At 40.8% G+C, this 26,893-nt stretch overlaps 1 protein-coding gene across 1 annotated transcript in view; it reads left to right on the forward strand.

The window, feature by feature from the left end:
• Positions 1–26,893, forward strand: part of LOC140729066 (SH2 domain-containing adapter protein F-like) — a 116,422-nt gene that overhangs the window by 43,082 nt on the left and 46,447 nt on the right. Inside the window, exon 3 of the mRNA XM_073048363.1 lies at positions 21,532–21,732. Coding sequence (XP_072904464.1) covers positions 21,532–21,732 — 201 coding nt within the window. The remainder of the gene's footprint in view (positions 1–21,531; positions 21,733–26,893) is intronic.

A 26,893-nucleotide genomic window follows, 5' to 3' on the forward strand; every position in this document is an offset into this window, starting at 1 on the left:
TTCTCCATGCCCTCATCCATCTCATTTCAAACATTCTGTGGCCTTGTATCCCTCTCAAGTAGTTCCATTCCTGTATTTCTGGCCTCCGGATGTCCCTTCAACACATATCAACATCAGTTTTGAAAATTTTAATTGACCTAATTCCATTGGAATTTTGGGAAAGAGATGACGTTTCCACCTTTAACATGCAGTTGTCCTTATGACATGACCTTTCGACAGCTTAAATGCAATTTGAGGTTTTATCCCATTCCGGAAAACATTTCAGTTTAATAATTTGACTTTTCAAGTATCATTCCTTCCATTGCCTTCACTGATGGAATGCTAGCATGGTTTGTGGATTTTCTTTTCATAACTTTGAGCTTGTTGCCCCAAATTGTTCTGATGATGTATATTGTAACTCACTGACTAATACAGCATTCGTGTAATGCAGAACAAAAGATTGAAAGCACTACTCCAGATGCAATGTAACTAGAAATTTATACGATTTGTCTCATTTTATTTTCTGAATGTCCATCAGATAATATCTAACATCTGAGAAGCACTTAGATCTATGGTGCCTTGTGCAAGTGTTCAGCTCCCCAACCCTTTGCTCAAATAAATTACAACCAGGTATGTTACTCAATTTAACTGAGAGTCTTTATTTGTGAATCCCATGCTCCTTTTTTCCACAGTAGAACCCAATAAAAGGGAAAATTGTAACACATGAAAAACTAAAAATTCAAAACTAAAATATCAGCAGTTCAGAAATATTCATCCTCCTTTGCTCAGTACCTAGTTGAACCACCTCTCAGCTATTACAGTTAGTAGACTCTGGATAAGTCTCTGTTAGCTTTCTGCAACATGATGGAGCAAGATTTGCCCATTCCTCCTTTCAAAATTCCTCAAGCTATGCCAGCTTAGTTGGGCTGCAGCAGTGGATGACAATCTTGAGGTCTTGCCAAAGATGTTTGATCGGGTTAAGGTCAGGACTCTGACTGGCCCACTCAAGGATATCAGTTTTCTTCATCTGAAGCTACTCCATGGTTGCTCTGGAGAGGACTTTGGGTCATTGTCCTGCTGAAAGATGAACTTCCTCCCCAGTTTATGCTTTCTGATAGAAACTAGCATGTTTTAATCCCGGATTTCTGTACCTAGCAGCATTCATCTTCTCATCAATCCTGACCAGATTTCCAGGATGAAACGTATCCCCATATGGAGCGTACTCAATGGACCAGATGGGCTTCTCCTGCTCCTATTGCTTATGTTCATACCATGATGCTACTTCCACCATACTTTACAGTAGGGACAGTGTTACCTGGCTGATGCGCAGTAGTAGTGTTATGCTTAGTATTGAGGTCAAGAAGTTTCACTTTAGTCTCGTCCAACTACAATACCTTCTTCCACATCTTTGCAGCAACTTCTGAATGCTGCTTTTCAAAGTCTTTATGAGCAAGGATGTGCTTTTTTTTATCCAGGGCTTCTTGTCACTCATTCATAAATACCCTTCTTCTCTCTCTCTTTCAATCTTTTTATTAATATTTAGAATATTATGAATGAGATACAATTCAAATAATGGTAAGGGATTACAAATATATAGACTCCCATTATACATAAAGAAATACATAAACAATGAATACAGCATAAGTAAGTTTCCCAAAACATAAACCATATAGTATATATATGAACAAGGTAAGTTTAGATATTCCATAATATATAGTATAAAAAAGAGAAAAAAAAATCTATCTAAGAAAGTTAGCTAATCTACTAATCTAGTATCAAGAAAAAGAAAAAAAAACAAAGAAAAAAAAATAAAAAAAACTTTTAAAAAGAGAGAAAAAAAGGGCTGTTCATAGTATCTCACGAGTATACATAAACATCAATGACGTCAACTCCGATCCTCTCAACATACATACGATTAAAGCTGAAAAAAAAACCAATAAGCCCGGCACAGGGCCATTACATCATATGAAAATATTGAATAAATGGTCTCCATATCTTTTCAAATTTAATAGAAGTATCAAATACAGCACTTCTAATTTTTTCTAAATTTAGACATAACATAGTTTGAGAAAGCCAATGAAATACCGTGGGAGGATTAATTTCCTTCCAATTCAACAAAATAGATCTTCTAGCCATCAAAGTGAGAAAAGCAATCATTCGACAGGCGGAAGGAGATAAGTGAAGTAAGTCCATCATCGGTAAACCAAAAATTGCGGTAATAGGATGGGGTTGTAAATCAATGTTCAATACCGCCGAAATAATATCAAAAATATCTTTCCAATATTTTCTCAAAAGTGGACATGACCAAAACATATGAGTTAAAGAAGCGATTTCTAAATGACATCTGTCACAAATAGGGTTTATATGAGAATAAAAATGAGCTAATTTATCCTTGGACATATGGGCCCTATGTACAACCTTAAATTGTAATAATGAATGTTTGGCACATATAGATGATGTATTAACTAATTGAAGAATTCTATCCCAATTCTCAATAGGAATAATAAGATTAAGTTCTCTTTCCCAATCATTTTTGGTCTTATCAAAGGGCACTGAACGTATCTTCATAATTATATTATAAAGTTTTGATATAAGCCCTTTTTGAAAAGAGTTTAATTCAAACAAACTTTCCAATACCCTTCTTGTAGAAGGCTTTGGAATTGTTGAACCATGAACTTAATTCCATTTACAGCCACTCACTTCTGCAGCTCACTCAGCGTGACCGTTGACATCACAGTGGCATTCTTCTCCAGCGACCTAGTTTAGAGGGGCAGCCTGACCAGAGTTGTATGCGCACTCTCCCATCTCAGCCACTGAAGCTCTTAACTCCTCCAGAGTGGTCATAGGCCTCTTGGTGGTCTCCCTCACTTGTCCCTTTCTTGCACGGTCACTCAGTTTTTGAGGAGGCCACAAACCAGGCACGCCCGGGATCCTCTTCAGTTTACGTATAAGGAGAAGGTGGGAGTGGAGGATGCTATCACTTATTTGCTACACAAATCCCTCTCTCACCTGGATGGGGTCAGTGGTGCTGTGAGGATTACATTCCTGGACTTCTCTAGTGCCTTTAACACCATCCAGCCCAAGATCTTAAGGCACAAACTAACGGAGATGGGAGTAGACTCTCACATGGTGGATGGGATAGTGGACTACTTGACAGATAGACCTCAGTATGTGCGGTTGGGAGACTGTAGGTCTGACACGGTGGTCAGCAGCACAGGAGCGCCGCAGGGGACCGTGCTCTCTCCGGTCCTGTTCACCTTGTACACATCAGACTTCCAATATAACTCGGAGTCCTGCCATGTGCAGAAGTTCGCTGATGACACGGCCATAGTGGGGTGTGTCAGGAATGGACAGGAGGAAGAGTATAGGAAACTGATACAGGACTTTGTGATATGGTGCAACTCAAACTACCTGCGTCTCAATATCACCAAGACCAAGGAGATGGTGGTGGACTTTAGGAGATCTAGGCCTCATATGGAGCCAGTGATCATTAATGGAGAATGTGTGGAGCAGGTTAAGACCTACAAGTATCTGGGAGTACAGTTAGACGAGAAGCTAGACTGGACTGCCAACACAGATGCCTTGTGCAGGAAGGCACAGAGTCGACTGTACTTCCTTAGAAGGTTGGCGTCATTCAATGTTTGTAGTGAGATGCTGAAGATGTTCTATAGGTCAGTTGTGGAGAGCGCCCTCTTCTTTGTGGTGGCGTGTTGGGGAGGCAGCAATAAGAAGAGGGACGCCTCACGTCTTAATAAGCTGGTAAGGAAGGCGGGCTCTGTCGTGGGCAAAGTACTGGAGAGTTTAACATCGGTAGCAGAGCGAAGGGCGCTGAGTAGGCTACGGTCAATTATGGAAAACCCTGAACATCCTCTACATAGCACCATCCAGAGACAGAGAAGCAGTTTCAGCGACAGGTTGCTATCGATGCAATGCTCCTCAGACAGGATGAAGAGATCAATACTCCCCAATGCCATTCGGCTTTACAATTCAACCACCAGGAGTAAGATATGTTAAAGTGCCGGGGTTAGGACTCAATGTATTTAAGTAAACTACTTAAGAACTTTTTAAAAGCTATTATTAATGCTTTTTGAGAGGGTGATTTTAGATGCATATCATATTTTTACTGAGTTAAGTATTGTATGTAATTAGTTTTGCTACAATAAGTGTATGGGACATTGGAAAAAATGCTGAATTTCCCCATGGGGATGAATAAAGTATCTATCTATCTATCTATCTAGACAGATTTACAGCTGTGTCATATTCTTTACATTTCTTGGAATCAGAATCAGAATCAGGTTTATTATCACCGGCATGTGACGTGAAATTTGTTAACTTAGCAACAGTTCACTGCAATATATAATACAGAAAAGAAAATAAATAAATAAATAAATCATAGTATATGTATATTGAATAGATTAAAAACATGCAATAAACAGAAATACTGTATATTAAAAAAGTGAGGTAGAGTCTTAAGGGTTCGATGTCCATTTATGAATTGGATGGCAGAGGGGAAGAGGCAGTTCCTGAATCACTGAGTGTGTGTCTTCAGGCTTCTGTACCTCCTACCTGCTGGTAACAGTGAGAGAAGGGCATGCGCTGGAGGCTGGAGATCCTTAATAATAGTCTCTGCCTTTCTGAGACATTGCTCCTTGAAGATGTCCTGGGTATTTTGTAGGCTAGTACCCAAGATGGAGCCGACTAAATTTATGACTCTCTGCAGCTTCTTTGGTCCTGTGCATTATCTCTCCCCCCCCCCCATACCCCCCCCCCATACCAGACAGTGGTGCAGCCTGTCCAAATGCCCTCCATGGTGTATCTGTAGAAGTTTTTGAGTGTATTTGTTGACATAACAAATCTCTTCAGACTCCTAATAAAGTATAGTATTTGTTCTGGCATTTAATTAGTTAAATCTAATTGGTATTGAAAGTGGTCTTCTCAACCTGTCTGTCTTTAATAGGGTTTTTGATCAATGTAAATACAGCATGCCAGAACTGGTCGGTGTCAGTCACTAAATAGAAACATCACTCATCCTGTTGTACCTCTAAGCTAGGTGTATATTCTCTGCACTTGAACCAAAGGGTATTGATATTGATTGCCAAAGACTTTGATATAGGTATTTTTCGAAGCTTCTTTAAAATCTACTAGAATAAAAAGACCAGACTTTTTTTTCCATCTGTTGTGCATATAGCATGGTGATTGAACTGGTAAATGTGCATGGTAATTTATTTAGATCCAGAGAAATATTAAAATCTGGTTGGTGTATTTTCTGTTATAGATGAGACTAGCTTTATTTGTCACATGTACATCAAAGCATTCAGTGATGTGTCATTTGCATCAACGACGAACATAATCGGAGGATGTACTGGGGGCAGCCCACAAGTGTGGCCATCCTTTCGGTGACACAGCATGCTTACCCTTACATCTTTAGAATGTGGGAAGAAACTCGCGTGGTCACGGGGCGAGCGTGCAAACTCCATACAGAAATTGGTGGAATTGAACCTGGGTGACTAGCGTTGCGCCAACTGCCAGGCCAGCGTGCTTATTGATTAGCCTACATTCTATTCCAGGTGGTCCAGGTGTAACTTAGAATTTCTATTTTCTGTCTCTTGCAGAGAAACATGAAGGAAATTAGGACAGAAAGAAACATGTTTAATACTTCATGTTTAGCAAGAGCTCTATTTCATCATTACACTTGGATTTGGCAAGCTTCTTTCAGCTACCATTATATCACTTGTATAACGCAGCAGGGAGCACTTAGCCTCCTATTTATTGAGGTTTCTCTGTAGGTTTCTGGTTTAAATACTGCATTAAATATTCTCAAGATAAACCCTCAGAATTGTTGGATTTCATCACAGCTGGAATAACCACTGTTTAAATACATGGGTAAATGCAATCTGTAATACATGTCATTGCAAATTACCTGAAGCAGAGTGCAGTCACAAATCACTAGGAACCTGATATTAGCTCACAGTCAGTTTGCTTTGTTTACAGATCAGTGGAGAACCAGAAAGGGCTGTTCATTGATGTTTCTACTAGCAAAGCACTTATTTTTAGCCGCAGTAAATTTGGAACTGCAATTGTTTTGATATGGAGAATTGAAGCACTAGCTACAAACTGCTCATAGAAAACAAAATACCTAATTAGTTAGTAGCATTATGATTTAAATTTAGTGCAAGTTTGATCATGAGGGAATTTCAAGTTAATAGTGAAAGCTTATTGCCAGCTTCAATTTGTTTCAAATAGAGGAAGGTAACTTTTGTATTTACCCGTGATTGGGCTTGCCTCAAGGCCATGTCTTTCAAGTTGCAATCAAGTTGATATCACTGATGCATGTCATTAGCAGCAGTGAAGTCGTTGGACAAACATGTCAGTGCCCAAAGCCAGAACTGTACATTATACAGTGCCATGAGGCAAAACAATTGCATAGATAACAGCAGATGTAGAGGTACAATAATAGAAATACAAATACTTGGGACAGTGGACATTTTAGATAGATTGTCGTGGGAATATTCACCCGACTGTGTATCATATAGGGAGAGTAAACCAAAGTTAACTTTTCAGCTAAATGAGTTGCAGCACAGTTGGAATAGTTAGTGGTTGAGGGAATCAAAGCAAGTTTCAAGTTACATGAAGAGGGCAATAAAGAAGAGAGAGTTAATGGAAAAGTGTAGTAAGGCAGATCTTGGGGGAGAATAACCAGGAAGGAAAGATCTTACAATAGGAAAGAAAAGTAGTAACGTGATTTCTTTTTACAAAAAAAGCTATTGATGAGGTGTAATAAAGCCGTGCCTTTATTTGAAACGATGCTAAAAGACAGGAAATAAAAGATTTAGTAGATTATTTATCTGAAATTATTCACTGCTAAGTGATTCCACACCCAGTTGATCAGTTTAAGGTGCTGTATTGTTGCTCCATGCAACTGTGAATGGTAGTGGACAAGTAACAAGTTATCCTCTCTGCAAGGGGTTTCTACATTTTCCACGTGACTTTAGGATGCTTCAGCTTCCTCGCACGTTCCAAATGCGTACGGGATAGAAAGTGTGGGCATACTGTGTTGCTGGCCGAGTTATGGCGACACTTGGGTATTCCTCCCAGCATGTCGTACTGTGTTCATTGACAAATACTAATCCATTTCACTGTATGTTCGATGGACATGTGTGCAGATGGCTAATCTTTAGAATGTAGAAAATGGAACTGTACAGTACAGGCCCTTCAGCTCATGTTATTGTGCTGATCTTTCAACCAACTCCAAAATCAGTCTAACCCTTCCCTCCCACACAGCCACTCCATTTTTCTTTCATCCATGTGCGCATCAATGAGTCTGTAATGTCCCTAATGTATCTGCCTTTACCACCTCCTGGCAATGTGTTCTATATCCCTACCACTCTGTAAAAATACCAAACTCTGATATTCACCCCCCCCACCCCCACACACACTTGCCTCCAATCACAGTAAAATAATGCCCTCTCATATTAGCTATTTGCTGCCTTGGGAGGTAAAAATAAAAGGTGCTAGATGTCTGCTCTTTATATGCCTCTTATCTTGTACACTTTTATTAAGTCATCTCTCATTCTCCTTTGCTCCGAAGAGAAAAGCCCTAGATTGTCAACCCTTCATTATAAAACGTTCTCTAATCCGGGTGGCAGCCTGGATATGAATTTGCATATGAATTTAAGAGGCAAAGTTGAAACCCAGGCAGCCCCTGTCATCCCAAAGTGGCAAGTGAATGACCAGCCTCCTGAAGCCCCTACCTTTGCAGAGTTCAGTCAAGAATAAATTATGTATGCATGATTCATCGGAGGCCCTCCGTTGTTCTGAATTGACCATGGATGTTTCGTCCAAGCTCCTCCCCCGGAACTGCATTCTAGCCGGCATTGCTTAAACAAGTGCCTGTGAACATCTGTGCTTTATGTCGATTTATTTTGTGCATCCGTTAGCAAGATGAGTTCTAAAAGTGAGCAGAGGCTGAGGATGAGCTTCACTCCAAGTGAGGTAAGGCCAGGTAAGCTCCTTTAATTAATTTAGTTACCTTAGGAGTGGGTAACGGAGGCAGCAGTTAGGGCAGTTGAGTGCTCCATCTGCAGTATGTGGGAAGTCAGGGCGAGCACAGCTGTCCCTGATGACTACACCTGCAAAAGGTGCATCCAGCTGCAGCTCCTGACAAACCGAGTTAGGGAACTGGAGCTGGAGCTGGATGAACTTTGGATCATTCGGGAGGCAGAGGCAGAAATAAATAGGAGTTGCAGGGAGATAATCACCCCTAGGAGTCAGGAGACAGGTAGCTGGGTGACTGTCAGGAGAGGGAAGGGGATTAGACAGAATGAGCAGAGCACCCCTGTGGCCTGAAGAATGCCGCACAGACGTTTCAGCGGTTAATGGACGCAGTGGGACGCGACCTGGACTTCGCTTTCATCTATTTGGACAACATCCTCATAGCCAGCAGCAGTCGTCAGGAGCATCTGTCCCACCTCCGTCAACTCTACGCCCGACTGAGTGAGTACGGCCTGACAATCAACCTGGCCAAATGCCAGTTCGGGCTCGACTCCATCGACTTCCTGGGCCACAGGATCACTACAGACGGGGCAACCCCTCTGCCCGCTAAGGTAGACGCAGTCCGCCATTTTCCCCGACCCACCACAATCAAAGCGGGCCATTCCCATCAATAGTAAGTATACCGTTTTGGATACTGTTGGTGGGGACGACCTACCAGGGACAAGTTGCAGTGGTTGCGTCTCTGGCACCGAGACTGGACCCTCAGCTCAGAAGGGAAGGAGGGAAAAGAGAGCAGTAGTGATAGGGGATTCGATAGTTAGGCGGACAGATAGGAGGTTCTGTGGAAGAGATCGAGAATCCCAGATGGTCTGTTGCCTCCCTGGTGCCAGGGTCCGCGATATCTCGGATCGAGTTCTCAGTATTCTCAAGAGGGAGGGTGAGCAGCCAGATGTCGTGGTCCATGTAGGGACCAATGACGTAGGAAGGAAGAGTGAGGAGGTCCTGAAAGTTGAGTTTAGGGAGTTAGGCACCAAGTTAAAGCTCAGGACCTCCAGGATAGCAATCTCAGGATTGCTACCAGTGCCACGTGCAGGTGGGTTTAGAAATAGTAAGATAGTGCAGATAACTCGTGGCTGAAGACATGGTGCAGGAGGGAAGGCTTCAGATTTGTAGATAATTGGGCAGGTTTCCAGGGAAGGTGGGACCTGCTCTGGTGGGACAGTTTACATCTGAACTGGAGGGGGACAAATATTCTTGCAGGTAGGTTTGCTAGAGAGGCTTCAGTGGATTTAAACTAGATACAAGGGGGGAGGGGAACCAGAGAGTAGGAACAGATGTATGGGAGAAGGAAGAAAAAGAAGATAGTAAAGTTGTTTGCACCGTTAGAGATAAACAGACAGGAAGAGGTGGAGAATTTCTTCAATGCATCTATTTTAATGCTAGGAGCATTGTACGAAAGGTGGATGAGCTTAGAGCATAGATTGATAGTGTGAAGTCCCACGTGAACCGGCTGGAGCCGAACTGTAGCTGCACCGTACGGGTGCCGTAGGTCCTTACTGTGCTGCCGTTCACGGCCCTCAGGGTGGGACCTGGTGCCCTGTTGCGGGTGTCATAACTCGTCGGAGGTAAGACGCTGATCTCAGCACCGGTGTCGACCAAAAAACAGCGTCCCGACTGCTTGTCCTACACATACAGGAGGCTATCCCGATGGCCAGTCACCGTAGCCATCAGCGGCGGCTAGCCCTGCCGTTTCCCGGGAACTTGCAGGGCGGGCGACAGCGGCGGGCTTCTGCGCCCCACCGCTGGTGGTAGAAGCACCATTGTTCGTTGGTCTCCTCACCCCTGCCTCTGGGGTTAGCAGGCTCTGTGGCCGGGCCTGGTCTGGTTTGCTGCTGGGAGTGTGGCCTGGTGATCTGTGCGACGGACGCCCCACTCACCTTCTTGGCGTTCCACAGCAAGTCCGCCCAGGCTGCCACCTTCCGGGGGGTTGCTGAAATCCGCGTCGGACAGCAGCAGGCGTATGTCCTCGGGCAGCTGCTCCAGGAATGCCTGCTCAAACATGAGGCAGGGCTTGTGTCCTCCGGCCAGAGACAACATCTCATTCATTAAAGCCGATGGAGGTCTGTCTCCCAAACCATCCAGGTGCAGTAAGCGAGCAGCCCGCTCGCACCGTGAGTGTCTGAAAGTCCTTATGAGCAGGGCTTTGAATTCTGTGTATTTGCCGTCCGCTGGGGGAGACTGTATGAACTCCTCAACCTGGGTCGCTGTGTCCTGGTCGAGGGAGCTCACCACGTAGTAGTAACGTGTGTCCTCCGAGGTTATCCGCCGAACGTGGAATTGGGCTTCTGCTTGCTGGAACCATAGGTGACGTCGCAGCGTCCAGAAGCTTGGCAGTTTCAACGAAACTGCATGAACAGATGCAGCATCAGTCATCTTCGGCCCGAATATCGTTTGGGCCGTCGGGGTCACCAATTGTAGCGGTGTGCTACACGGAGTCGGTAAACTGCAGTTAAAAAAGATTTTATTCGAACTTCGCGGCCTCGCTTTAAAGCCTCCCTGATCCCGCCTTCCCCAGGCGCGGATGCTGTAGGGGCACGTATTCACAGTCCCGCGCGGGCTTTTCCCTTTGTTGGTGAAGCAGACCTGGCGCCCTTTTGGGACTGGCCTTTATGCCGGCGTGCTGGCTATTTGTGAGCCGGTTCGAGTGCACTAGGAAGTGGGTGGCCACATTGTAGCTATTAGCGAAACATGGTTGCAGGAGAGGTGTGATTGACACCTAAATATTCCTCGATTTCGTTGCTTCAGGTGTGATAGAATCGGAGGGACAAGAGGGGGAGGTATTGCGTTGCTTGTCAGAGAAAATATTACAGCGTTGCTTTGGCAGGATAGATTACAGGGCTCATCTAGGGAGTCTATTTGGGTGGAATTGAGGAATGGGAAAGGTGTAGTAACACTTATAGGGGTGTATTATAGACCACCTAATGGGGAGCGAGAATTGGAGGAGCTAATTTGAAAGGAGATAACAGATATTTGTAGTAAGCACAGGGTTGTGATTGTGGGAGATTTTAATTTTCCACACATAGACTGGGAAGCCCATACTGTAAAAGGGCTGGATGGTTTGGAGCTTGTAAAATGTGTGCAGGATAGTTTTTTGCAGCAATACATAGAGGTACCAACTAGAGAAGGGGCAGTGTTGGATCTCCTGTTAGGGAATGAGATAGCTCAGGTGTCGGAGGTATGCGATGGGGAACACTTCGGGTCCAGTGATCACAATACCATTAGTTTCAATATAATTATGGAGAAGGATAGGACTGGATCCCGGGTTGAGATTTATGATTAGAGAAAGGCTAACTTTGAGGAGGTGCGAAAGGATTTAGAAGGAGTGGATTGGGACAATTTATTTTATGGGAAGGATGTAATAGAGAAATGGAGGTCATTTAAAGGTGAAATTTTGAGGGTACAGAATCTTTATGTTCCTGTTAGGTTGAAAGGAAAGGTTAAAAGTTTGAGAGAGCCATGGTTTTCAAGGGATATTGGAAACTTGGTTCAGAAAAAGAGAGATCTACAATAAATATAGGCAGCATGGAGTAAATGAGGTGCTTGAGGAATATAAAGAATGTAAAAAGAACCTTAAAGAAATTAGAAAAGCTAAAAGAAGATACGAGCAAACAGGAGGAAATCTGCAGATGCTGGAAATTCAAACAACACACACAAAATGTCAAGACGACGGGTCTCGGCCTGAATCGTCAACAGTGCTTCTCCTTATAGATGCTGCCTGGCCTGCTGTGTTCCACAAGAAGATACGAGGTTGCTTTAGCAAGTAAGGTGAAAATAAATCCAAAGGGTTTCTACAGTTATATTAATAGCAAAAGGATAGTGAGGGATAAAATTGGTCCCTTAGAGAATCAAAGTGGACAGCTATGTATGGAGCCAAAAGAGATGGGAGAGATTTTGAATAATTTCTTTCTGGTTTTCACTAAGGAGAAGGATATTGAATTGTGTAAGGTAAGGGAAATAAGTAGGGAAGTTATGGAAACTATAATGATTAAAGAGGAGGAAGTGCTGGTGCTTTTAAGGAATATAAAAGTGGATAAGTCTCCTGGTCCTGACAAGATATTCCTTAGGACTTTGAGGGAAGTTAGTGTAGAAATAGCAGGGGCTCTGACAGAAATATTTCAAATGTCATTAGAAATGGGGATGGTGCAGGAGGATTGGCATATTGCTCATGTTGATCCATTGCTTAAAAAGGGTTCTAAGAGTAAACCTAGCAATTGTCAGCCTGTAAGTTTGACGTCAGTGGTGGGTAAATTAATGGAAAGTATTCTTAGAGATGGTATATATAATTATCTGGATAGACAGGATCCAATTAGGAACAGTCATCATGGATTTGTGCGTGGAAAGTCATGTTTGACAAATCTATTGAATTTTTCGAAAATGTTACAAGGAAAGTTGACGAGGGTAAAGCAGTGGATGTTGTCTATATGGACTTTAGTAAGGCCTTTGACAGGGTTCCGCTTAGAAGGTTAGTTAGGAAGGTTCAATCTTTAGGTGTTAATTTTGAAGTAGTAAAATGGATTCAACAGTGGCTGGATGGGAGATGCCAGAGAGTAGTGGTGGATAACTTTGTCAGGTTGGAGGTCGGTGACTAGTGGTGTGCCTCAGGGATCTGTACTGGGTCCAATGTTGTATACATTAATGATCTGGATGATGGGGTGATAAATTGGATTAGTAAGTATGCAGATGATACTAAGATAGGTGGTGTTGTGGATAATGAAGTTGGTTTTCAAAACTTGCAGAGAGACTTAGGCAAGTTAGAAGAGTGGGCTGAAAGATGGCAGATGGAGTTTAATACTGATAAGTGTGAGGTGCTACATTTTGGTAGGAATAATCAAAATAGGACATGCATGGTAAATGGTAGAGCATTGAAGAATTCAGTAGAACAGAGTGATCTAGGAATAATGGTGCATAGTTCCCTGAAGGTGGAATCTCATGTGGATAGGGTGGTGAAGAAAGCTTTTGGTATGCTGGCCTTTATAAATCAGGGCATTGAGTATAGGAGTTGGGATGTAATGTTAAAAATGTACAAGGCATTGGTGAGGCCAAATTTGGAGTATTGTGTACAGTTCTGGTCACGAAATTATATTAAAGATGTCAACAAAATAGAGAGAGTACAGAGGAAATTAACTAGAATGTTGCCTGGGTTTCAGCACCTAAGTTACAGAAAAAGGTTGAACAAGTTAGGTCTTTATTGTTTGGAGCGTAGAAGGTTGAGGGGGGACTTGATAGAGGTATTTAAAATTATGAGCGGGGTAGATAGAGTTGACGTAGATAGGCTTTTTCCATTGAGAGTAGGGGAGATTCAAACAAGAGGACATGAGAGGGGGCAAAAGTTTAGGGGTAACACAAGGGGGAATTTCTTTACTCAGAGAGTGGTAGCTGTGTGGAACGAGCTTCTAATAGAACTGGTAGAGACAGGTTCGATATTGTCATTTAAAGTAAAATTGGATAGGTATATGGACAGGAAAAGAATGGAGGGTTATGGGCTGAGGGCAGATCGGTGGGACTAGTTGAGAGTAAGCGTTTGGCATGGACTAGAAGGGCCGAGATGGCCTTTCCTGTGCTGTAATTGTTATATGGTTATCCTAGTATAATTTTTCATAAAAATTATTTACATTAGCCTGATAGGGTTGACTGTTCTATCTTCCCACAGATGCTGCTGGTAATACTCTGTATTTCCAGAAGTGTTCTTAATATTATAAGCTTCTACTTGTAGGTTTGAATCCACTCTACATGTGACAGTTTCAGTTCTACTGGTTTTCCAGCATGCAACAGGTTATAACTATCAGATTGCAATACATCTTTAAGTGGTGACAGTAGGAAATATTGGGAAAGATTCTTTGGTTAAGCATATTTGTACTACATTGATTTGAGATGAAAATGCCATTGAAGCCTTGCCACTACTATTTAAATGCTTAAACAAGTTTGGTAGCTTGTTAGTCAGGGTTTTGAAATATCACTGGGGTATTACACAATATCCTGCAGCAAACAAAGCTAATAGTCATCACTGGAGAATAACCTTCATGTTGATTAGGGCAAGGATGGTAAGGAAACAAAAACAATCTTAACAGTTTAGAGAACGCGTAGATTTTTGGTAGCAGTTCCTTGAAAAGAGGTTCAGTAAAATATGCTTCCCATACATTGATAATCACCAAATGCATCTGTTGAAATGCTGGAATTATTTTCGTGGAACCTGATTGCACAGTTTCTGTGCTATTGATTGTGCAATGCAATATATGTGAAGGAACCTACAGCTTTCTGGAGACTGTAATTTTTTTTACTCATGTGTCATCTATTTGAGCAAACTTTTTTAAATAATGTATTTATCTTTTCAATGTTCTCTTCGCTTGATCTCTCTTATGAAGTTATCTTATGTAAACATAAATAAAATTTTATTGTACACTCCATTCTTGAAAGTGATTCAAGCCAAGCTCTTACTTTAGACTTCATATGATATAATAAGTAGGAATTCTTGATGGCTTAACTACTTTTGCATCTTCTGACACAATGGTAGAGGGATCCTTTTTTCTTAGAACTTTTTTTCCTGCAATCAGTGGCATGAGGAAGAAAGAATTTTCTTTACTAATCTTCCTTCCCTCCCTCCCTCCCTCTCATAGCTGTGGTGTTGAGGTTATCTATGACTTCCAGCAGTGACTGTTTCAAACGACTCAGGAATGAGGGAATAGATAAATATTGTACAAAGCATTGAAAGTGGTGCAGATGAAATTCTCTGCTTATCTGCACGTTCTTCATGTGAATCTCCAGTTTCTGCTTGTAGTTCATATTGATTGGTTGGTTAATTCATTGCTGATCATTAACATAATTGGGTGGCAGAAACATTTAAGAGGAGCCAATGGAAATAAAAGTTACAGGAAAAGAAAAGTAGTGGAATAGAATTTATTGGAAATATTGTGAGAGCCAGCATAAACTGGATGGATCAAATGGTTTCTCTGTATCTTGGATGCATTGATATGTTCAGCCAATATTTAAAGTTTATGATGCTAAAGGCTTAAAATTTGAAATTGAGAAGACTCTTCTGGGTGGTGGGGATGGAATTGTATCCAATGTAGCTTAAATCCTCTTGGGAAATTATCAGGATCTCTCAGGATTGAATGTTTGAGTACTTTCAAAATTCGTAAGTGATCAAGAGGAGTTGGAATGGGCTTACAAAGAATCAGGCATGCCTGATGAACCTAATTTGAAATTTTCTAATGGATGACTAAAACAGTAGACAGAAATGTCAGTCAATTTAGAAGGAACTGGATGAAGTCCCTTCTAAAACACTGGTCAAACTTAAAATCAGTGGAGTTAAAGGCAAATTATTGATCTGCCTTGCTAATTGGCTGATTGAATTTCTATTTTTAAACAAGATTTTGGTGACTTATGTTTGCCATGTTTGCACCATCCAGAGACAGAGAAGCAGTTTCAGCGACAGGTTACTGTCGATGCAATGCTCCTCAGACAGGATGAAGAGGTCAATACTCCCCAATGCCATTAGGCTTTACAATTCAACTGCCAGGACTTAAGAACTTTTTTAAAGCTATTATTAATGCTTTCTGAGTTAGTGATTTAGATGCATATCATATTATTACTGAGTTAAGTATTGTATGTAATGAGTTTTTGCTACAACAAGTGTATGGGACATTGGAAAAAATGTTGAATTTCCCCATGGGGATGAATAAAGTATCTATCTATCTATCATTTGATTGTGCCTGTTGAAGTAATCAGATTGAGTTGAACTGCTGCAGGCTCCTGTGATGTGTTGGGTTGTTTTTGGTTTCTCTTGGCATTTTCTGCATTTATCATCTAAATTTGTTGGTCTTTTATTGTGATTTTGGTTTTTTTTGTGTATGTTAACCACCTGATCCTGTATTGCCACAAGGAATCTCCCTGTTTCTGAGAAAAGGTTTCCAACTCTGAAGTAGGCTTCCTTGGTGACATCCTGTCAGCTCAGATTGTGGGGATGTCTTCCATGGAGGGTCATGCTGTTCCACTGGTTAACTTTTTCTCCTATAGTGATAACTTCATTTTTTTGGGTTGTGCTTTCATTTAAGTTTAGTGGTGTGTATTTATCAGAATTGCGTAAGCTCGCATGGAATATTGAATCTTTTTTTATTATTATTATGTTTATTTTGTATTTACAGTTCGCACACTGGTTGTCACCCTGTTGATTGGTCTTTCATTGATTCTGTTATGGTTATTGGATTTATTGAGTACGCTCACAGGAAAATGTATCTCCATTATATATGATGTCATATATGTACTTAGACAATAAATTTTCTTCGAACTTTGCTCTAAAAATCATTATAAATTTTATAAATTGTGAGGGGCAGCAAAGGGATGGTGAGATTTGTTGGTCTAGGAGGACTGGTACAAGTCATGAAAAATAATTGTATGTCAAGAGGACTAGAATACAAGAGCTTCTGTGTATGCAATGATACAATGGTTGGAGAGGGGATCTGACACTCACATTTGTGGGTAATCGTGTGAAGTGACTATTCAATGCCTTTTTCTCCATCACCATCCAAGGTCTAAACCAAGAATGATAATGGAGAAAGGGGTCCAGATTATGAAGCCAAATGATGGGCCATCTGTGGCCTGTGTAAGTATTACAGAATCTTTATGTTGTGGTGGACTTTAGGACCTGGCGGAGCTCCAAACCTACACACACATCCTCCCATATACTTTAAATCATCTCTAGATTATTTATAATACCTAATACAATGTAAATGCTATGTAAATACTTGTTATACTGTATTGTTTAGGGAATAATGACAAAAAAAATTTATTTCCAACAAAAACATTCAATAAAACAAAAACATACAGCTTTAAACGAACCAAATCAAACATATGGTAAATGACTTATTGGAATAAATGTAGAACGTTACTGTCACTATAAAACTTCAGTAACTTGTCTTTCTGTTTCTTTAAATCATATACAGTGGTAGTTCGACACTATATTCTTCAGTAAGATGCTGCAGAGACACACCATGTTCAAGTTTCTGCAATAACTCTACTTTCTGCATTATTGATAATGATAGATGCTTCCTTCTCTTTTTCTCATTGTTACCCATAGGGGTATCTACAGCTCTTTTTGACATTTTCACAGTGAAATTAAACACAAAGTCAACAGTGAACACAAAATATCTGTAACCAGTACGAGCGCAGAGCCACAACTGACGTCTGGCGGCCTCTGCTAGCGCTGCCACGTCACACCTGAGTGACGTCAGCTGTTGGCTAAAAAAACTACAGTTTTCAGAGCTTTTTGGATTTCAGAATTTTGGATAAAGGAATGTGCACCAGTACTTTGATTTTGTTTTTCTGTTGATATGCATAATCATTTAGACAATTTGTCGTGCTTCTTTTTTTTGTTGTTGATAGAAACCAAAAAGATGTTTAACTTTGGATTGAAAGGCAATGGTAATTGTTTCCATTTTGAATCTTGACACTTCAGAGATTTGATCAAGCACTTTTAGTTGTGAGTGTGCCTGCTGATTAAAAAATGCTCTGAGACTGCATACATTTCAAGTCAAATCTGTTTTTGCGTGCGTTGGTTGAGGGTAGAATAATACATGGGCAACATAAGAATTCTTTGATCTTTCTGGAAAGGATTGTGTTGTTTTGAGATTATTTGCAAGACTAACTTTCAGGACAAAGCAGCCTGCTTGATTTGCATTCTGTCATCCTAAATATGCATTCTCCCTACCAGTAGTTACAAACTGGACTGCAGTTAGATAGGATTTTCTTATAGCACCTTGTAGAGCTAACATCTTTGAATATCAAGAAGAACAAAAGTAGCAGGTGTATGGGAATACAGACACCAAAAGGTTCTTTTCCAAACTTTTTAGAGACTCTTAGATAGGTATGTGGAGCATAGAAAAGTAGAAGAAGGCTGTGTGGTAGGGAAATGCTAGGTAGTTTCTAGAGTTACATGGTCGGCACAAAGTTGTAGGCCAAAGGGCCTGTAACATGCTGCAAATTTCAATGATCTGTGTTCTCTGTAAGCTGTTTCCTCTCCTTGACTGTTCTCAGGCTAGTACCGGGAACCTTCTCTTTCTTTGCTTGCTTCCCTCTTGTACGTATTTTTTCTTGTTCGCAGTTTACTGATACTTTTCATACTCCGCAGTGGCACAGCACAGTAAGTATATGTCCAAGTCAGGATATGAACTTGGAGGTGATTTTGTTCATTTACAGTTTCTGTCTGAGAAGTGGAGGTTGTGAATTAGAGAAAGGTTTTGTCAAATGTTCAAGTATTTATTTTTCAGTGCTATAAATCCAAGCTCTTGAATTATTAACTAGCGTATTGCTATTTTAGGATCTTTAGCCTAGTATATCCAAATCAAAATATTTTGATTGCTAGAAATCCATAAAGGAAGCAAAGCTAGAATACTTTAATTCTAAAATGCATTCTTTAAAAAGAAAAAAAACACAACCACCTGTATATGCGTGTAGTTCTGACATGAATAAGATAAAGTGCACTTCTCTGGAGCATGTTGAGTTCAAGTAAAAGGCAACATTGGAGCTTTTGAAAAGCATTGTGTTGGATAAGTCCCTGGGGCTGGATGGTATATACCCAGTGTTACTACGGGAAACAAAGGAAGATTGATAGGGAGTGGACAGTGATCTTTGCATTCTCCCTGGGCATTGCAGTTGTACCAGACGACTGGAGGATGACAAATGTTATTGCATTGTTGAAGAAAAGTATAGGAGTAATAATTACAGAAAAATGAATCTTACTTATGTATGAGAAGCATTGTCTGATTAGGGATAATCAGCATGGCTTTGTGAGGGGTAGGTCAGGTTATTTCAAGGTGATAAAACAAATTGATGAAGGTGGAGTGGTAATGTGTATATGGATTTCAGTAAGATTTTTGACAAGTTTGGCTCTGGTAGGATCATCCATAAAGTCATTGTGGCTGGATCCGTGGAAACTTGGCTGCATGGGTTGGGAATTGGCTTGCCCTTTAGACAGAGTGCTAGTCAGTGGGGCTTATTCTACCTAGAAGTCAGTGATTAATGGTGTTCTACCTGGATTTGATCTGGGACAGGACCCCTTCTCTTTTTCTAAATGACTTGGTAGAGGAAATTGAAAGGTCGTTTGGTTACTTTGCAGATTTCTCAATGGTTGATGGTGTAGTGAATTGTGTAGCGGCGCGGTGAATTGTGTGGCGGTGCGGTGTATTGTGTAGCGGTACGGTGTATTGTGTAGCGGTGCGGTGAATTGTGTGACGGTGCTGTGTTGTGCGGCGGTGCAGTGTATTGTGTAGTGAATTATGTAGAAGGTTGTCATAATCATAGGTTACAAAGATATAATGCAAAGCTAGGCAGAGAAGTGGCAGGTGGATCAATTTGGAAAAGTGTGAAATTATACAGTTTGGGAAAGTTGTACTTGGAGGAGTACAAAGTTAATGTCAGGATGCTTCCTGGGTTGTGAGGAAAGATCATGTATGCTGGTGCTTTTCTCTTTCGAGCAGCAGAAGGTAAGAGGTGATTTGATCGAGTGTTTAGGACTGAGAGGCATGGAGTGAGCAGCCAGACCCTTTTTCCCAGGACAGCAATGGCCAATACCAGAGGACATCCTTTTAAATCGATTGGAGGAAAGTTTAGGGGACATGTTAGAGGTGAGTTGTCTCTACAGAGAGTGGTAGGAAGCTGGAATGCATTGCCATGAGTGATGGTAGAGGTAAGTACTGTACATTAGGTCTATTTAAGAGTCTCTTGGGCACATGGATGTAAGAAAAATGGAGGGTTATGGGCTGTGTAAAAAGGAAGGGTTAGATTAATTGTGGAGTACGTTTATATAGGTTGACACAACATCATGGGCTGAAGGGCTGTTTTGTCTTCTTTGAAACAGTTTTACAATTACTCTATGTCTTTAGATTGAAGAGCATGGATTGAAGAACATTTGACAGATCTGCAGGCCCAAAGTATAATCTAAGTTAATCCTGTATTTTAAGATGTTTTGCAACAGAATGATACTGATTCATAGTTCTCCTGTTCAAACAACCTTTGATTAGTTTACCTTGGTCTTATTAATAGATTAAAGTTTTTAAAGCTTATCTTCATGAGCTTTTCTTTAAGGTGAAGCTTTTGACTTTGACTTTATTTGAACACTTGGACTCCTGTCCCATTTACAGCTTGAGTGTTCTCTTGTCAGTAGTTTAGTTATATATTTGTTTTCATGGGAATCAGATTAACTGAGGAGTTAGTTACTCATTTATACACTTTGTGCGATGGAGCTTAGCACCGCCATCTCTTCCCCAAGTAGAGTGTAGTAACATGTGGCAGCTCAGTGTAGTTTCAGGGATATTGTTAGTTTACATCACTTCTGTGCACCTTCAAAAAGGTGACTGTATTTCCGTTTTCTTTTTCAATTGCTATATTGGACAAATTGAAGCCTACCTTACTCTGATCTAGTTTATTCTCGATCAGCATTGTGGTACAGTGGGATAGATTGGTCGAGGGTCTTGTTCTCATGGATGTTAAGTGAAAGATCTTCCCTCTTGAATGCTTTGGTGCACAAGTCAGTGATGGCTTGGGGCTCAGCCTCTGAGCAAGTGCAAAGGCAAGCATCATCTATACACAGCATTGCTTCTGCAGTATAACTCCATTCACTGAAGTCCAAAGTCAAACACGACTCTCTCATTGCCTCAACAACTTGCTTAGTTTTTTTTTTACTTTATTTTTGTATCTCACCTCCAACAAACTTCTCATGGGAGTGGGGCTCATCTCAGATCCAATGGGAAAGTGCTCAATCTGTGGTCACTACACGACAAAACCACATTCAAGCCAAATCTCAGTAGCCGATGTGCAGCAGCAGATGATTATAGCATTTTCCTTGGCAGAGCTCCTTGCACAGAAGCATGGGGGAGGGACGCACCTCAAGCACTTAAGTACAGGAGTTGGGATATCAGCTGCACAAGTCATTAGTGAGACCACACTTGGAGTATTGTGCTACAAGAAAGATGTCATAAAGGTGCAGGAAATTTTAGTTGAGGATGTTACCTCGACTGGAGGCATACAACTGCAATGTGTAAGACATTTGGACAGGTGCATGTATGGAAAAGACAAAGAGAATAATGGGCCAAATACAGACTGATGGGGCCTGCTCAAATGGACATCTTGGTAAGTTGTGCGGATGGATCTGTTTCCACCCTGTAGATCTCTTTGACTTTACAAGATCCATAACAAAGCTGCAGTCCTGGACAATGCTACCTGCTGAAAATAAAGGGACAGCATTTCACAGCTAAATGCTAGAAAATTTATCTTTTATTCCAGGAGCCAACTCTCAGCTGAGGCATGGATTGTGAAATTCTGTTTTTAGCTGAAATGGGTAGTTGGGAGTAACATTAAGGAAAAACGTTTAGAAGCTACTTTATAGTTTAATTTGATTTTTGACAATGTCTGTTTACAGTCTCTTACATTAAAATACAAGGACTTTCAACAGATCTTTTTTCTTGGTACATTTCTTCCTGGCACTCATAAGGTTTGATTCTATTCCAGAGATTCACAGGCAAGAAAGTCAGAAGAAAGGAATTCAGTTGTACGACACACCCTATGAACCTGAAGAGAATGGAGCTTCAGACACAGAGAGTGTTGATAGTTACCTAAGAGAAAGCAGGTTGCCACAAGATGACGCCAGGCCTGCAGAGGAATATGACCAACCGTGGGAATGGAATAAGGTTACAGTCACACCCTTTTCAGGTCTGTGTTTAAGTTTGATTTTAGATTTGCATGTCAGGTGTGGGAAGGCTTGGAGTGTCATTTGTCTAGTAGTGGCAAATAATGTGTTAAAAGGTGGCGTTGCATGATCCTTTTGGATTATAATATCAAGAGCATACAGCAAATTCAGTTTCTAATGAGACCAGCAGAACAGTCATCAAAGCCTGCCTTTTCGACTTGTGCCAGTTTTCAAACTGACTGGCACTGTTTTGCTGCACACCTCATGGACTTGTATCAGTGGGTATCTTTCCTCCCTCATTTCCAGGCAAAGGTTCCCTGCTAATCACTAAGCCAGCATCAGGATGCCAGTGCAGATAATCCAAACCTGGAACTAACAGGGATTTGGATTGTGCACACAGGTGTGAGATATGAAGGGTAATTTGAGTTTGTTTTTCTGCTGACACAGACAGTACATGGCGTATAGGTTGGAGAACTGAGAAATGAAATACAATGTCTCTGTGCCTACTTCAGCTGGACTGATGGCAACAGAGCCTTACAAATTTACAATTAGAAGTTTATTAGTTTATTCATGTGGTAGTAAATGTTTGATTTATTTTCTTCTACGTTTTCAGGTCAGGGATAAAGGTAAATAGCAAGATTTGTTATAACACTAGTTAATGAGTTTCACAGTCATTAAGTACAATGTTGAACAATTTGGGAGTAAGAAATATTCCTGTTTTCACACTTTGAAAAGGTTGTGCCTGCCAGCTTCATGAAAGACCATGAGGGAGGGGAGAGATCCAATTGGCAATGGAGGACTTTGGCAGAGTAGACTCTGAATGTGATCACAGATAGGTAGGAAATTGATACACATTGATGAAAAAGTTAAACAGGAAGCTGTTTTAAGGAAGAGCAGCACCTAACACTCCCCAGGAGGCACTAGTGGGGAAAGAAAGCTCTTTAATTAACTCTGGAACAACACTTAATGCTCCAGTTAAGACTGTGTTCCGAGTTTAAGGCCCATGCCTTTTACAGATGGAGCATGAATTTCACATAAGTGATTTCAATTGCACGTATAAGTAAACTTGCATCACAGAATGGGAAATAGAGTGATTGCAGTAGCAGCATGAGCCTCATTGTTCAGCTGTTTAGACATTTGCTTCATACAATCTTGTGAACACAGTTAATACTTAACACAAGTGGAAAAATAGTAATGCCAGCTGGAAGCTGAAATGAGTTCATCACATAGGTGCTAATATGAGCAATGTGTATTGTTTAGAGTTTTGTTGAGACCTGCAAAAGCACTGTAAGCAGCTGCAGTGTGAAGGCTAATTAGCCTGCTGCTAAAAATTAGTAATGCCTTGTGCATTACTGACCAAGCATCATACACGACAAAGAATCCTACCTGTGTATAATACATGAGGAAAACTGGGTAAGGCTGAGCCCACCACTGAGCATCAGAAGAGCAGAGGGGTATGAAGGCATAGGACTGAAGACCACAGATGAAGCCACTCTGTAGATGGTTTGGGTAAGGTTTGACTGTTGCCGTCCGTTCTTTGGAGTGGTGTAGCAGGGATAATTGGGTTGGAATATCACCCAGGCATCAACATCAGAGTTTTGCTTCTGAAGTGCTCTGCTTATAAAAATGCCTGTATTGAAGTGCTATCACAGATTTATAGCAATATCAAAATCTGATTACCTTTTCATGCTGAAATATGAATATGGTCTGTCATTACCAACTTCAGGTAACTTTAGGTGTTCCTGTTATCTTCATTCTGCATGCAAGAAAATCATATGACCGGACTCTGTTATCAAAAATAGCTTGGGCATTGCAGGAATTATTTCCCAGTTCCGGTACACTCACCTTGTTTGTATTTATATAATGAATCTTAAGTTCAGTAGCTTGATTTTTCTTTTGTTTACAATGAGAAACCAAAGTGATATTTGGTAGTTTGGGCAGAATATGATGCTTGGTGATTAATGAAAAACAGCTCAATTAAGCAATAGTTTGAATTAAATGTCATCTGAAGTTTGATTGTATGAAGTGACATTTACCTGTTCACTATCCCTTTAGTCTCAAGCGTAAAGCTAAATATTTGGGCTACTTTTGATGTTGTGCAGAGTATTTAAAACAAAACATTCCTGACAAATACCCATGCTGCAGTTTACAGCCCATTCCTATATTTACAATCTCACTGAGGACCTCCACTCAAGGAAAGAGAACTTTAGCTGTTTCATGATTAGGGAACATCACACAGCATTCCCAAAATGGATTGGCTCAGGTTTCAGGCTTCTGAAAACGTAGGACATGGAAAGACAGTTTCAGCATAGAGAATTCCAGAAATTCACCATGTTCTGCAAGAAATTTTTACATTCTGTCTTAAATGACTACACCTTTATCCTCTTTGAGACTCTTCCTCTTCTGTTCATTTAGAAATACAGCACAAGGTAGGCCCTTCCAGCTACCCACTTATTTAACACCAGCCTAATCACAGGTCAGTTTACAATGACTAATTAACCTACTACCCAGTATGTCTTTGAACTGTAGGAGGAAACCAGAGCACCCGGAGAAAATCCATGCAGTCACGGGGAGAACGTACAGCGCTGGAATTGAACTCCGAACTCTGGAATGACCCGGGTTGTAATAGTGCTACACTAACTGCTGCACTATTGTGGACTTTGTCATCCTCTCTTGGGATAATACATCTTTCAGTAAGATTACCCCTCATTCTTCCAAACTCTAAAGAATACAGAATCAGTTTCTTTGGCCACTCAGTATATATTAACCCTTCATTCTAGGAATCAGTCTGATGAATCTTTTTTGACTGCCTTCTGATTCTGGTATTCCTTTCCTTTAGTAAGGCAACCAATCTCTGCACTGTAGTCCAGGTCACCCAGGTTTCTCTGTACTTTGCTTATCTGCTTTATTCCTCCAGTTAGATAATATTTCCCTTTTGATTCTACTCACTGAAGTGCATGACCTTATACATTCAGAAATTAAACCCTATTTGCCAATATTTCACCCACTCATTCTATCCATATCCCATGCATGGACCAAGTAGTAAGGGTAGTATTGAGCATTTGCGGAACTTTGTCATTGGAGACCAAAGGGGGAAAAGCTTCTGTGATTTGTACAAAGCATGGCTACTATCACAGTTGATGGAGAGCAGTTTTCATAACCCAGAACTTCAGGATTTCAGCATAATGCATCATTACATTGGTTGTGTTCCCCAGCAACTTCATTGACCTTCTCTTTGTAATACGCTGACGACCCCATTGATCACGTGTCCTCTGGTAATAGGATTTAGATGTTTCCAGTGTGGGCCAACATCTGGAAAGAAATTGCACACGTGCCTCAGGCAATACCCATCTCAACCAAGAAAAAGTAAGCCCTCATGGTCTGTAGTGGCATTGCTCACACATTCCCTCCATGATAAATAACTTGGCATTTACAGCTGTCCAGAAACTTGACTGAATTTTCTTTCTTAGCAACAGACATAAGAGAAGGCTGCAGGCTAGCATCCCAGTTTAAAGTTAAGTATAGGTGACATTTTAACAGATGAGTGCGTGGGAAGTATATATGTAAAACATTTCAAATATAATCTTGGCTTGCCATGAAACCGCCCACTCTTGATTTTATTGGAGTCAAGTGCCTCAAATGTAAAAGGAATATTTTGATAATTGAAGATATTAATACATGTGTAGAATATGAAAGATCAATTTCAATACAGATGGAATAAATGAACATTACCTTTAGAGATAGAAGGCGAAGGGGTGTATATGTACATTTATAAAACAAGTTTTATAGGTACTAAAAATAAATGCTTCATTTAGTTGACTAATAAAGCAGGTCAGCCATTGAAATCTTAAGGGTGCTCAGGTTGGTTACAAGGTGTTTTCCTCTGCATTGATGAAACTAAATGCAGAATGGATAGCTGCTTTGCAGTGTACTGGCATTCAATATGCAAACACAGTTCTGGAGTTGCACGCAGGTGCTGATTATCCTCAAAGGTCCCATACCTTACAGTCACCCACCAATCAGATTAGACTCCTGTCTCACCTCTCCCCCCTCTTCTCTTTATGCTAGCTAACTCCCTTCTCCACTCTCAATCCTAAATCAGGTTTTCAATGCAAAATGTTAATACTTTATTTCCTCCCACAGAAGCTGTTTGACCCATTGAGTTCCTCCAGCGGAAGCTTGTTGCTTCAGATTCCAGCATCTGCTGTCTCTTGTGCCATCTGAATTTCACTTTAGCTCTTCATTGCACTCCTAGTCTGACATATCTATCTGTGACCTGCAGCACTGTTCTTAAGAGTCCTACTGCTAGCTTGGGGAACAGCATCTCATCTTCCTGTGCTGAATTTTTGGGTAACATGCAGAACTGATCAGTTCTGCTGTAGGATATTAATTTGTAACATTAACCATTTTTCCATCTCTGACATTGTCTAATCTGCTGGATCATTGTTATAATTCTGACTTGAATTTTACAGCTTTTAAACACCCCTTTGTTCATTCCTCTCTACAGTATCTTCTTTCATCTCCCTTTTGATCAAAAGGATTCTTCAGTGACTTTTCACCATGCCACCTCCAGCCTCGCCACTTTGGAGATTGTTATTTTACTCTGTCCATCACTTTGCCACTCTGTCTGCAACGTATAACCAACCTTCTTCTTTTTCCCAGTTTTGACAAAGGACCTTCAGCTTAAAACATAACTCTTCCTCTTTTACAACGTTTTCTCTTTTACTTTAATGATGCATCCATTGCAGACAATTTTTGTTATCACCTAGATGATATTTCTCATGACTCAAATATTGAAGATAAATGGTAGAAGCTCCAGATTCATGAGTGAGCTGGATTTTGAAGCACTATTTGTGGTAATAGACAAAGCAGAGGTGCTTTTTTTCACACCTAATAATCTAGGTTCTATACACCTCATTACTGTATATCACAATTTCGGACTACTCCTTGTCTACAAACCACTCAATCCTAGGATCTATGATTACCTCCCCCTCCAAGGACATTTCTGACTCCCAGACCTCCTGATCTCCTCCCAACTCATTACGTGCTTTGGTTTGGTTGGCCAACCTATTTGTCAACATGTCCTGTCTGGAGGAGAGGTATCAAGAAAATTATTTTGTTTATACATTAGAGAAACCCATTCTTTGTGTACATGGTAAAAATGTTCTGATAAACGAGAACCAT

Source organism: Hemitrygon akajei, chromosome 6 (assembly GCF_048418815.1).
Source record: "Hemitrygon akajei chromosome 6, sHemAka1.3, whole genome shotgun sequence".
NCBI lineage: Eukaryota > Metazoa > Chordata > Chondrichthyes > Myliobatiformes > Dasyatidae > Hemitrygon > Hemitrygon akajei.